This window comes from Ahaetulla prasina, chromosome 3 (assembly GCF_028640845.1).
Source record: "Ahaetulla prasina isolate Xishuangbanna chromosome 3, ASM2864084v1, whole genome shotgun sequence".
Lineage (NCBI taxonomy): Eukaryota > Metazoa > Chordata > Lepidosauria > Squamata > Colubridae > Ahaetulla > Ahaetulla prasina.
Window position 1 is genome coordinate 84,813,148 of NC_080541.1, and position 14,784 is coordinate 84,827,931.

The window sequence follows — 14,784 nt, forward strand, 5'->3', positions numbered from 1 at the left end:
GGGACTACCTTCTAAAGAACTACAGCAATTACCGGGAAAGCTTGAAGCTGTGCCATCACGAGACAAACCAAGGGCAACTGTTGACCAATCTCCTCAGAGGACCTCCATGAGCAACAGGTAGGAAGGAATGCATTATTTCAGAAGCACGGAACCAAGCCATATACAGTAGCACATATATATATATAACTAGCACTTTGTATTTTATCGAGAAACAAACTGGCTAGATGATTCAAGGTACAATGTGGTTTGAATTCCCATTTAGCTTCTGAGTTCTGTAACAGCAGCTTTCTGACACTACTGTAATACAGGATAGGTTATGAGTATTAAATAATATCAACCATATTATCAATGCTGGGTAAGATTGGTCAGTGGAGAACTAAGAGCATTTTCTTCCAAGAAAGGATGCAGCTGATATATCAAACAAAGCTGATAGAACATATTCTCTCCTAGCTATTGCCTTTGCCTGGGAAATGAGTGAGCCTTCATTTCTCATGGCTTGAGAGAAGTTCCCTCAAGATGGGCTCCAACAAGAGTCCAAAAGCTTGAAAGACAAAACCTCTGAGCCTGGTGACTGACCCAGATTGGATCCTGCAACATTACCCTGGGACATGTATATTTGCTTTCATTCATGAGTCTTCATTTCCATTTCTTCTGAGAAAGAGCAGCTCTATTCAAACCAAGAAAATCTCTCTGTGAAGCAACTTTATCACTGAAAGTTAAAGATTAGTTTATAAATTGCCCATTTCCAATGTAACCATTACAGTCTTCTGTGGAATAAGTATAATTACAATCTTCTTTAAAGACAAATATATGCCATCTTCCTTCATGTAGTATGTTTATTTGTTACAGCACCTGGGATGTTAACAAAGAACTTAAAGAACTCCCTGGCTAAAAGTTACAAGACAAATTAAATAAGGTTACAGAATACTAGTAATAGAATATCAGTTTCCAAACAACTTGACAGCATTCTTGAGTGTTATAAACTGAAATCTATCTACTTTAACTATACAAATGGAATGGCAAAATACCTTATTCTGCATTAGAGATGAGATCTAGACTAACTCAAATGCAAATATATATATTGGCAAAACCTCATTCATAGCAACACTCTTTTAAACTAGTTTCTCATATGTAATTGATTATAAAACACAATATCCTAATGAACGTTAATAAAATTATTTAGTGCTTGAGCAGTATTTCTGAAGTACAGTAACGTAGTATGTTTAATCCAAAGAAGCAAATATTATGGCTTAACCGCTTAAAATCTCCAGCCCCGATATAAAATGTTTATCACTTTACCATTCATATACATGAAATACAGCTTTCCATGTTTTATTAAGGGGAAAAACTCCAAGTTACATATTGGAAAAAAACCCCACATATTTGAATTTCTAAAGAAATGCATTGATCTGCTGAGAGACGTAACAACCTAACCATATGGTTACCTGGTACATAGCATGTACTTCTAAATTTGGGACATGACCTAACCAAATCAATGATATCAAATGCATGACGCATGCAGAAGGAAAGTGGAAGCCATCGATGGACTAGGAGACTACATGAGTAGTACAAAGAACAGGGCTGCGGTGTGGCTCAGGCTGTAAGAAGCCTGTTATTAAAACACAGCTGCCTGCAATTACTGCAGGTTCTAGTCCCACCAGGTCCAAGGTTGACTCAGCCTTCCATCCTTTATTAAGGTAGGTAAAATGAGGACCCAGATTGTTGGGGGGGCAATAAGTTGACTTTGTAAATATACAAATAGAATGAGACTATTGCCTTATACACTGTAAGCCGCCCTGAGTCTTCGGAGAAGGGCGGGATATAAATGTAAATTTAAATTTTTTTTTTAAAAAATTTTTTTAAAAATTCACAACCAGAATGGCATCATGTGATGTCATCACTTAGCAATGGCAATCTCAGCAGTCTAAGTCGCTGTCATAACCCCAGGTCACCTAGATCATTTAGCAGAGGGGTCTCCAACCTTGGCAACTTTATGACTTGTGGACTTCAACTCCCAGAATCCCTCAGCCAGCAGGAATTCTGGGAGTTGAAATCCACAAGTTGTAAAGTTGCCAAGGTTGGAGAGCCCTGATTTAGCAGACAGAGGTAAGAGTATCGCATAAGGAGTGGTGAGAGGGATGCGTGGTTGTCACAGGCAGGCATGTGTGTGTGGAGGAGTGGATGGATGGTGATCAAGATCCTTGGAACTCTTATTCTGCAGTGGGCTTCTTGGGGGGGAAAAAAGTGGCAGGAGCATCTTACTGCACCAATGTGTGACCTTTCTTAACTGCTTCCTCATTGACTTCCTTGGGGGAAGCCGGCAGGAAAGGTCATAAAAGTTTGGACAAAACCTGAACACCGTCACTGTGAATGTAACACTACAGGTCTAAACAGACCTTTAGACAAAAAGGTCCAAACAGTCAAACAAACAAACAGCTGAAAACTGAGCATTTTGCCCTGTGGGAATTGATAATACAAGTCTTGTCAGTCATAACTGAGAAAAGATTTTTCCAGATTTTTCAACGTAGAAATAAGATCCTGGGTGAAAGCTATTAGAAACTAACGCCATCAATTCTGGAACTGAGTTTTCTATGTAGTTGTAATAGTGTATGTGTTGCTTTCAGCATTATATAACCCTTCATGACAATATATGTCTAGAGACAGACATTTTCTCCCATCTCATCTCTTCTGTGTTTATTTTTTAAGATAATTAAGAGGGAAATTGAAGGTGAGAATGTTCTTGTGGCTTCAGATATAGGCCATGGCACAGGAAAGATCTTTACTTGGGATTAACAAACCCAAATACATTGAGTTTCCATTTGATAATACTTTGGAACAGAGAAATAAAATTTAATATTGAACATATGAGTATAATATTGGTATTACTGGACATGGATATTTTTAAGGACCTGTTGGTAGGCTTTAACTCATTTCAGCTTATACCGATTTTTAAATGAATGACAACTGTAGAGTTATCCTGGCTCTACTTCGGAACTTCAAAATGATCAAAGGATTATAACAAAGAAAAAAAAATCACATCAGTGATTGTGTTCTTTGGTAAAAAGGTTACTGTCCATCAATCCACTTTTGAGCAGGGGCTCTCACAGGGTAAGCTAATCTTCTGCCACACAATAGAGATCTTTACTGTATTGTGGAGAACTAAGAGCATTTTCTTCCAAGAAAGGATATATGAACCAAAGCTGATAGAACATATTCCATCCTAGCTACTGTCTTTGTCTGGGAAACAAGTGAGTCTTCATTTCTCATGGCTTGAGAGAAGTTCCCTGAAGATGGGCTCCAACAATGGAAGATGGACTCCGAAAGCTCGAAAGACAAAACCTCTGGTCCTGGTGACTGACCCAGATTGGATCCTGCGACATTACTCTGGAATATGTATATTGATTGCTTATTTGTTCCCTATGACTATCATTAAGTGTTGTGCTTTATGATTCTTGACGAATGCATCTTTTCTTTTATGTACACTGAGAGCATATGCATCAAGACAAATTCCCTGTGTGTCCAATCACACTTGGCCAATGAAGAATTCTAATCTAATCTAATCTAATCTAATCTAATCTAATCTATTTGCTTTCAATCATGAGTCTTCATGACACATGTGTCAAAGGTGACAGATCACCACATTCTGGATGACACACTAGCATTTACCAACAGCTGAAAACAAATATTCTGCAAAGCACAACCTGTTCTCATATGCTTTGCACAGTTTGTGCAAGAATTAGGTGTGCCCTCACATGGCCTCTAGAAGCCGCACAAGAGGGCTGTGCTTTTGCAGAGTCACCAAAGTTGACTGCTGGCAGTCAAAGTTTTCCAAAGCCATTTAAGTCATTTAAGAATGAAGCCTTTGTGTGACCTGGAGCTGCCTCAAGTAGGCTACAATGGCTTGTCAACAGAAAGAGAACATTCCCTGAAGATAAGCAGCATGCAACACATCCCGGAAATCACACACATCACTGGACTGTATTTTTTTAAATAAATAAGTATATAAAGAATTGTTTCTCTTTTGTTCGAGGAGGCAATATGTGTAGCATGCCAGCAGAGTTAACTTAGGCATTTTCTGAATTTTTGACATAACTGAGCCCAAAAGGTCTATTACTGCAGGTCTAGCATAGTGGGGGCACTGAAAGTCCATCGTTGCAGCAATTGTTGAAATCCAACTCAAAGCAGGCAATGCATGAAGCTTTGTCTCCACTGCATAGGTACAGAACAGGTCAGTGTCACCTTTACTAATTCTATGACACTTCAATGTGTATTGTTTACTCCTGGATTGGAAAGCTATGGCAAATCTAGACAGCATACTAAAAAACAGAGACATCACCCTGCCAACAAAGTGTGTATAGTCAAGGCTATGGTTTTCCTAGTAGCAATATATGGCTGTGAAAGTTGGATCATAAGAAAGGCTGAGCGCCAAAGAATTGAGGCCTTTGAACTCTGGTGCTGGAGAAGACTCCTGCAAGTCCCTTGGACCGCAAGGCGATCAAACCGGTCAGTCCTAGAGGAGATCAACCCTGACTGCTCTTTAGAAGGCCAAGTCCTGAAGATGAAACTCAAATACTTTGGCCACCTAATGAGAAGGAAGGACTCACTGGAGAAGAGCCTAATGCTGGGAAAGATTGAGGGCAAAAGAAGGGGATGACAGAGAACGAGGTGGCTGGATGGAGTCACTGAAGCAGTAGGTGTGAGCTTAAATGGACTCCAGAGGATGGTAGAGGATAGGAAGGCCTGGAGGAGTGTTGTCCATGGGGTCACAATGGACACGACTTCGCAACTAACAACAACAAAAATTGTTTACTGCTTTGTAGATGCTTACGCTATTTGCTCTGCTTTAGATGTTTGGTAATTTTATTGTCATTTGACATTAGTTGTGGTTTTTGTTGTTGCTGTTGTTTTTGTTTTTTTGTTTTTTACATTTATATCCCGCCCTTCTCCGAAGACTCAGGGCGGCTTACAGTGTGTAAGGCAATAGTCTCATTCTATTTGTATATTTACAAAGTCAACTTATTGCAATCTGGGTCCTCATTTTACCTACCTTATAAAGGATGGAAGGCTGAGTCAACCTTGGACCTGGTGGGACTAGAACCTGCAGTAATTGCAGGCAGCTGTGTTTTAATAACAGGCTTCTTACAGCCTGAGCCACACCGCGGCCCTTTGTTGTTGTTTGGCAACTAAGTATTCTACTCTGTAAACTGCCTAGAGTTGTGATACATGCAACATATAATTTTGATTAACTAAATATTAGAAAAAGAGAACGGGAGCAGTTGGCAATTCTCTGTTAACAATTATCATTCTTTATGGTTAAACTCAGTTTTCTTCATCTCAGTTTAAACCCAGGTATTGAGATAAGATTGTCAAGATATAAATTTATCAACTACTTCCTGAATCATTTTGGATCAGCTTGTAAATCACAAAGGTGTGAATAAACTGTGCATAGACATAAAGGCCACCGCCTATTACTCAATACTTCACTGGTAGAAAGATAATAGCCCTTTGAACTAATAAAACTAAAGAATATTTGTCACAGGTTCTTTACATAGCCAGGTCATCTGTACAGCTGGAGAACAGTAATTCTTCTATTTGCCTTAGGCTGCCTCAGGCTCCTTTAATTCCATAAAAACAGAAAACACTTTCTCTCTCCTTTCCATATCAACACAGCTATACTGAGCTGGCTCTCTCCTCAGCTTTTATAGGCACATGCAGCTGGGATGGCTAGAGAAAGGTTTTACAGCAGTGGTTCTCAACCTTTATAGTGCTGCGACCCCTTTAATACAAGTCGCGACCCACAGGTTGAGAACCGCTGTTCTAGCCAAACCTATTTCTCCAAGCAAAGGGCAAGGAATGCAGGGGCAGCGTGCGGTCGCAGCATGCGAGCCCACAGGCACGTCCCGATTCTAAGGTCACTCATCCCTGCACGCCATCCTTCCACCCTTCATCAGCCCCAGCCACACGCCAGCACCCGGCCGAAGCTCGTTTCCAATTGCGCTGTGCTGGGCAGGTCAGGGACGCGTCCTCAGCTGGTAAAATTGACTAAGGGTTTCCGCGCAAGGAGCTCCGCACGCAGATGCAACGCCGCGCTCAGCCCGGATCGCGCCTTTCTGGCAGCGAAGGCTAATGCATGTCCCTGCTCATGAACGAACGAACGAACGAACGAACGCATGCCGTGGAAAGGCGCCCTGGAGTTACACTGCCGCCGCCGCCGGCTACTTACCATCATGTTGCCTTGCATTTTGGCAGTTTTAATCATTGCCTTTTCCTTCATGTTGGCTGGGTTGGGGCGCTGGTGGAGGACAGGAAGCCTGCGCCTGGCGTTCTCCTTCCAAGCAACCTTACTACAATACTTAATCCGCCGGCTTGGTCACTTTAGTCTGGAAGCTGTTTTTTTTTTACACTTGCTAGATGTGTTGTTTTTCTTAAGGGGGGAGGAAGTGACAGGAGGAGGAGGAGTAAAGGGAGTTCTGATTCCCCTCTTGTTTTATTTTATTTATCTTTTAAGTCAACGCCCTTTTTTTTTTTTAAAGGGCGCTACTAATTTTTTAGGGCGCTGCTGGCACTCTTCTGTTCTTCTTCCCACCGCAACAGAAAATCTTTTGAAAAGAATTGGAAAAAGATAGGAGCCGGTCTCCTAAAGGCTGGTGGTGCCCCCGTTTCCCACGCTGCCTGTAGCGAGAATGGTCTGGAGGTAAATAGAGGACAGAAACAGCTTCACCACATCACCCGCCTCGCTCACCCCATTTCAGCACAACCCCATGCAAAGCACACGCATTGTTCTCGTGAGGCGGCAGGAGGGTGGCGTTTGTTGTCGTGAGAATCCGTGAGACTTGGCTCAGTCGCTTCGCGGCTAACGCGTGTCCTGCTTTTAATGCTTGGTGCCAAAACGTGTGGGAAGGCAGGGAATTGGTGCGAGAGGGGCGCACGCGGAGAGAGTTTGCAGACTGGCCAGAGGCGGGAGAGCAATCCACGCGGATCTGGGTGGGCACATGGCCCCGTTTTAGGGCAACGGCTACCCTTCCTCACGCGGAGGTCCCAGCACAAAAAAGGAAGCCATATTTCCTATGGTCTTAGGCAACCCCTGGCAAATTGTCATTCGACCCCCAACGGGGTCACGACCCACAGGTTGAGAACCGCTGTTTTACAGGGATAGGGCACCAGCAGCCCAGGTGCTGGCCATTTTGCAGGCAAGTTGTTCTTTGACACATATACTCCAATTTGGGCCGCGGTGTGGCTCAGGCTGTAAGAAGCCTGTTATTAAAACACAACTGCCTGCAATTACTGCAGGTTCTAGTCCCACCAGGCCCAAGGTTGACTGAGCCTTCCATCCTTTATAAGGTAGGTAAAATGAGGACCCAGATTGTTGTGGAGGCAATAAGTTGACTTTGTATACAAATATACAAATAGAATGAGACTATTGCCTTACACACTGTAAGCCGCCCTGAATCTTCGGAGAAGGGCGGGATATAAATGTAAAAAAAAAAATTGATTATCTATCAAAAATTATCTATTATTATTATTATTATTATTATTATTAAAATTATTTATCAAAATCAGGATGTGACTTTTATAAAATCCTAATAACTCTTTTCATAATCTATCATCTGCACCTCTATAACTGTCTGGTTTGGTTCTGCAACCCAACAAGACAGACACAGACTTCAGAGGATAATTAGAACTGCAGAAAAAACAATTGCTACCAACCTGCCTTCCACTGAGGACCTGTATAGGCACGAGTCAAAAAGAGGGCTGTGAAAATATTTACAGACCCCTCGCATCCTGGACATAAACTGTTTCAACTCCTACCCTCAAAATGATGCTATAGAGCACTGCAGACCAGAACAACTAGACACAAGAACAGTTTCTTCTGAATGCCATCACTCTGCTAAACCAATATTTCCCTCAACACTGTCAAACTATTCACTAAGTCTGCACTACTATTAATCTTCTCAGCGTTCCTATCATCCATCTCCTTCCACTTATGACCGTATGACTGTAACTTTGTTGCTTTTATCCTTATGATTTATATTGATATTGATTGTTCCCTGATTGCTTATTTGTACTCTATGACTATCATTAAGTGCTGAACCTTAGAATTGTTGATGAACGTATCTTTTCTTTTATGTACACTGAGAGCATATGCACCAAGACAAATTCCTTGTGTGTCCAATCACACTTGGCCAATAAAAAATTCTATTCTATTCTATTCTATTCTATTCATAATTACTAAACATGCTACCAAGGAGATGTAACAGGTGCTTTTTTCCAGATCTTAGGGCCAACTTGTCATATTACACATTCGTGTACGGAAGTAATTCCTCCACATAGGAATTTTTACCTTGCTTATAGGAAATACAAAAATTACCACTTTGCAAATATATACCGTTAAAAAAATAAGGCTTCATGAAATGGGATCACGGTAACCTGCAAGTTAAAAAAATGGACTTTTGTGTTTAGTAATGCCCATTTTGGGGAATCTTCTGTTAAAAGTATTACAACTGAGAAAAAACCAGCACATTGAGATGTTTCAAAACAATACACAAATATTGAACTCAATTCATAGTCAGCATCAAATATCCTTATAACATACCTACGGAACAAGTGTATTCATTGCCCCTGTTGTCCTTAGGAATGCATGCAGGAAACACCAGGAAGTAAATTCAGCATTTAATATTTTACTGTAAGCTGCCCAGAGTAACTTAGGCAAGATTGGCAATTTAAAATGTGGATGGATGGATGGATGGATAATAGATGTATGATGGATAAATATCTGCATGGATCTCCTTTGTCCAGTGATTTCCAAACACCCAGTCCCCCATCCCCCAATTTGCCTGGAATAAAGCCTGTTATGTAATATTTTCCTATAATATTAGGATGAAACTAAGTTCAACTTGTACTTACCTGGCCAGTAATGCCAGTGATGAGAGCTACTTTCTTGGTATTCATACCTGCACAGGTGAGAGCTGCCAGTTCACCGTTAGGACAGGTGCTTTCTGGGGATAGTCCACAGACTTAAAAAGAGGGGAGGGCCTATAGGAATTCTCTGTTGGGTGCAGAGAAATGGGAGGGAACCTAGCAACTGGATGAGCTGTACTTGCAAAAAGGTGTGTACTCGCCCAGGTGCTCTTAACAAGAGAACCCGGAAAGGGATGTCGTCGAGGAGAAACGTCCCTTTAACGGCCCCGAAAGGACAAAAATGAGAACGGAGGCTTGGAGACTAAGTGGAAAAAGCATAACCGAAAACCAGGGGCTGTGGGTTGTAGCTTTAGAAAGGTTGGGGCAGCAGGTCAGGTTAGGAAAGCTTAGCGTTTGCTATCGCTCGTGCTGGGGTTTGGGCTGCATTTCCACGTTCGTTTCTGCACGATTCTTCCCCTGGATACCTCCCCGTCGTTTCCCCCCCACACCCCTCGCTTGCTTGCTTGCTTGCTTTGCTAGCCGGGCGAGTTCTGCACCACTATCTCTGCGCGCGCTCCCCCACCCGCGCGCGCTCTCCTCCCTCCTGCCACGCGCTCAGAACGTTGGAAACCGCTTCTGTTCTATAGGCTCGCGCACAGCCCCCGCAACCAAAGAGGGAGGGGAGCAGAAAACGAGTCTCAAATGCCAGTCAAGTTTCTCCCAGCAAGTCAGCCAGCCGGCCGGCCTCTTCACTCCCGTCGCTTCCTCTTCTTGAAAAACAGCGGCAGAAACTTTTCTACCAGCCAATCAAAAGGCACGTCGGATTTAAATGGGGGATTGCCTCTCTCTCTCTCTCTTTTTTTTTAAATGTTATATAGGCGCAGGGGTCTCCAACCTTGCTCCCTTTAAGACTTGTGGACTTCAACTCCCAGAGTCTCTCAGCCAGCAAAGCAAAGCTGGCTTGAGGGACTCTGGGAGTTGAAGTCCACAAGTCTTAAAGGGACCAAGATTGGAGACCCCTGATATAGGGGGCCGGGAAGAACTCAGCGGTATTGAAAAGCGAAAGGGGGCGGAGGAGAGGCGCGCGGGAACCGCGAGGGGAGGGGGCTGGATAAACAGGCGGAGAAACTGAAAGGATGGTGGCACGCGCACCGCCCAGCTGAAGGACGCTTCCGGGTTTTTAGCAAGCTGAAAGGAAAAAGAGGCCCCGCGCATGGAGCGCATGCGTCGGGGAAAGAAATTCTTTAGTGAGGGCGCCACCTACTTTAGGAGGAACGAAGTGCATCCAGGAAGGTCTTCAGGATTGATGAAGTGACATCAAGTCGGTGTCGACCTTCAGGGACTTGGTAAATAGACAATTCTCTCGGATAATCTGTCTTCGACTCGCTGCTGGTCATCCTTCTCTTTCCTTCATCGTTCCCCAACATTATGGACTTCTCAAGGAAGCCGGATCTCCCTGTCCTAATGTTCCCTTTAATTGTATTCACTTTATGTATTCAATTCATGCTTACACTTATATATATTATCCAATATGTACTCAACAAAATAAATAAATACTGTGGCCAAAATATCATAGCATGAGCCTGATGGTTTAAATGAAAATCCTTAATTGATTTGTTCTATGATCCATTTGTTGGTTTTCCTGGCTGCCTTCAATATCCTTAAAAGTCTATCTTTTCACATTTGACATTTATATACATCAAATAATATTACAAATATCCAATATATCAATTATAATAATTAAAATCTTCACTTTACCTTGCTTATATCAAATAACATTATTAAAATTACACCTATAACTTATCCAAAATATATCTATTATAACAATTAAATTCTAATTAGCCATATAACAACATTACATCCATCTCTTAAATATAATATTTAATCCAAATTCCTAAATTTTACTTTCTATCCTCCAAAGTTAAACAATATTCCATCTTCCTATTCCTTTATACCTGAAATGTATCAAATAGTACCCCTAAAATTACACCTTTATATCCAAAATAAATCATTTACAAAAATTAATCATAATCATATATAATAGAATTAACATTCTCCTTCCCCTTCTTCTGTCTTACACATTTTCCACATCTGTTCACCATTCAACTTAACATCTATTAATAAAGAGTTCCCAATCTTTAATACATTAGTGTAGAAATCTCGTGCTTTACAAACTGTATTGAGAAAATACTTTCTTCCTTTATAATTCACTGTTAAACCAGCTGGAACCTCCCATCTAAAATATATCTGATGTTTCTTAAGCTCATCCACTAAAAAGGCAAATTCTTTTCTCTTTCTTAACATTTTAGGAGGAATTTCCTTCATCGTTATTATATCTTGTCCTAATATTTGAAATTTATTTTTATAAAATGCTTGCAAAATTCCATGCCTAATCTTATTTGTAAAATAAATAACCACATCTCTCGGTAAACACTTCTGCCTTGCCAACCAAGAATTAACATGATAAATTTTTTCAATATTAACTTCAAAATCTTCTGGTTCCACTCCCTCTATCTGAGCAAAGGCCTAAGTTCACAGTTTGAATCTGTAGGTATAAAAGATAAAAACATTGTCTGAACACATCACAATATTGAAATATATTTTCCAAGATATTGAAGTCTACAAGTTTCATGAAAGGAAGAAAGTTGCTGTATATAATAAGCACAAATGCGGTAAACCACCGTAAATCTTAGCATACTATGAGACTCAGTGCGCCATATAAGAAGATGCATTTGTTTTAGCATAACATGTATGAAATTATTAAATTGGGGTTGCTAATTTTGGCTTACTATTTAACATGGTTTTGGAGAGGAGTGGATAGGAAGAAAAAAAATAGGAATTATTTAGCAGAGAGAATAGAAAATTAAGGGCAAAGGTAGAAAAGGGAAGGGTGAGTCTGATTTCATTTATGAGAAGGTTAAATGGTCTGTTGAGGTTTAAAAGGATGTTACAACTACATGAGAAAAAAAAGAATTTGGCAAAGACCTGACTTTTTAGCAATATGTTTAGATATCATCTTGATGCATGAGTAATTTTTCTTTATAATACTGTGGCATTTTGCCATGTTTTTAAAGATACTTCTTTGTTTCAATACATAATTCTGCTGCTTGCTAGTATAGAGTCTTATGGTATAACATTTAGTATGGCGCAGGCCAACAATTTCCTTGTATTATTTGAGGAAATAGTTCCAGTATTGTTCTAATCCTGCTGCCTGATGAATGTAAATAATTTATGACAACCTTGCAACACAATTTGTAGCTGATGTACTTTTTCCTCAATTGTTAGGGAGTAACGGTAGATTCTTGGGATAGTGGGAGAGTGATTACTCCCATGTTTCAGAGACATAGTAAGAAGGAACCAGTTGGGGGACTGAAGATTATTAACTAATTGTTGAGGTCTAAAAGGCAAGGGAGGATGATGATGTTTGCACCAAGTCAGAAAGTGGAAAAGGGAAATGGAGAAGACAAATTGAAGTTGACCTGTCTGAAGTTGTATGAAATTGAGTGGGCTGGCTGAAGGGATAACAAGCAAAGTCTTGCTACATTAGAAAATCAGATTGCAATGAAATGGACAAGACAGAAGTTCCTTTCCTTGGATGTTGCAAACAACCAATTTAGCCTGGATATTCAAAAGATCATATTGTTACCTAACATTAATATTTCAGGAGTTACTTTGGCTGCCAGTTTATTTCCATGTGTAATTCATAGTGCTGGTTATAATCTTTAAAGTCTTCTGTGGTTTGGGAGCTTGTTTATCTGTAAGGCTGCTTACTCCTAGTATAGTAAGAAATACACATGTGATCAGCGACCAATGGAAACCTCTACAATTATTCAAGTAAACTTGCATACTTTTTTTTTCCTTTTGTTCAATTCTGTCAAATTCTCAGAGGCTACCTGTCAAGTCTCTGCAGTTTTCTTGGAAAGGTTTTGCAGAGGTGGCTTGCTATTGCCTTCTTTCTAGGGCTGAGATAGAGTGACTGGCCCAAGGTCACCTAGCTGGGCTTTGTGCTTAAGGCAGGATTAGAACTCACTGTCTCCTAGTTTCTAACCTGATGTCTTAACCACTACATCAAACTGACTCTCTAAATTTTCATAGAGTAAAAAAAATAAATACAGGTAGTCCTTGACTTACAACCTTTCCTTTAGTGACAGTTCAAAGTTACAACAGCACTGAAAAAGTGAAATGACTGTTTTTTTCATTTGCAACTGTTCTAACATCTCTATGGTCACATGATCAAACTTCAGACTCTTGGCAAGTGTTTCATATTTATTATAATTGCAGTGTCCTTGGGTCATGTGATCATCATCAATTTTCTGACAAGCAAAGTCAATGGGAAAGCCAAATTCACTTTACAACTGTGTTACGAACTTAACAACTGCTGTTCTGTCCCCCCTACCTCAGTCCGGGAGGCACGAGGAATGACTCAATTAGCTGGCAATTGAGTCCACGGCAGCTATCAGCTCTGGCAGCAACCTAGCGAGCGTCTGCCAAGGTTTTTCTGTTATTTTTCTTGATGCCGGTGTTTCAACCACGAAATCAGGAATAAACAGCACTTCAGCTCAAGTTCTCTCTAGGCAGTTTGATTTGTTCGTCATGAAGCAGTATAGCAGCCCCTCCTGCTTTTATACCCTGTGGGGTGTGGCTCCGTGACTCAGCACTTTCTAGGCCTACCCCACCCCTGCTTCTGTTGTTCCCGCCTCTCTTGTCTACGAAACCTGGGGTCTAACCAGGACTGATTGTCCTCAGCTGGGTCTGGAAGCATTTCCTGGGCGGGGGGAGATACAGGAGACAGAGGCCTCGTCACCTCCTCCACCTGGCCTGCCTCTGGCTCCTGGAGCTGAGCCAGGGAAGCTGGCCCTGCAGAAGGGAGCCCTGACGGTGGTTCTCCCTCACTTTCTGAGTCACTCTCTGACAGGGGGCCAGGCCCGAGGGGGGCCTGGAGCCACAACAACTGCAGTGATTCACTTAACAACTATGGCAAGTTATAAATCTATAATATCTACAAATATCTAGATGATATTGATTGACTGAAAATATTTGGAGGATGAATATGAAATAGAATATCAATTTTAAAATCTCAGGAGTGAGGCAAAATTGATATGCAGCAATACTAAACACATTTTTCTTATTTTACAGGGATAGATTCCTTTTCATACACATACTTATATTTTCTACTCCAGAATGATATATTTTCCTTTTTCTTCTAAACTGACATATTGTCCTATATATTCTTCATAAAACAAAGACTTTCCCTAGCTTATAATAATACAAAACTTTGGAGTGCTCTGGATTTAAACATATGCTCAAAAATCTCAGATTACTTCTACATAATTGAACGTATTATGGTAAATCCAGACCAAAAGTTCCTGTTAATTTTCCAAGGAATGTTCATGATTTAGTCTAGACATTAAGAAGCTTGTCCACTTTCCTCAGTGAAAATTGGTTATTGGCAAGATTGTATCTGGCTTTGTTATAAAATTAGTGGACTAGGTCACTTCTGAAAGTGAGACTGTTAAAAAAAGTATCCATTACACTCTTCACTATTTCAATTCCTATGATACATTGAATTGTCTATCTTTACATCTGTGAGAAAATTATTTTGTTTAATATTTAGCATGCTATATAAGTATAGCTGAATGTAAGGCTATCTCTTTTTGTTGTATTACAGCATGCTAAAAAGAAAGCCTGTAATAAAAGGAAATACTATATTATATACTCTGTACAATGTTCCATTAGTACATAAAAAATAACTTCCTATGCTTTATTCCCTTGTTGAACCTGGGAAAGCACCTGCTCCTTTTGCCAAAAGGAAATAAACACAGTTTAAGCAACACTCTATGCAATAATATTTTCTGAGCTCTGGCTCCACCCTTTTAGCAGCATTCT

At 40.6% G+C, this 14,784-nt stretch overlaps 1 protein-coding gene across 3 annotated transcripts in view; it reads right to left on the reverse strand.

Annotated features, from left to right (window-relative positions):
- The window catches only part of GMDS (GDP-mannose 4,6-dehydratase), a 305,873-nt gene extending 296,065 nt beyond the window's left edge, over nucleotides 1–9,808 (reverse strand). For 2 of the 3 annotated variants that reach the window (XM_058175109.1, XM_058175108.1), the window contains exon 1: nucleotides 8,905–9,807. In XM_058175109.1, the coding sequence (XP_058031092.1) occupies nucleotides 8,905–8,949 (45 nt within the window). In that variant the 5' untranslated portion in view covers nucleotides 8,950–9,807. Of the gene's footprint in view, nucleotides 1–8,904 lie in introns of all 3 variants that reach the window. The other variant, XM_058175110.1, reaches the window with a different exon arrangement.
- Between the last annotated feature and the right edge of the window lie 4,976 nt (nucleotides 9,809–14,784).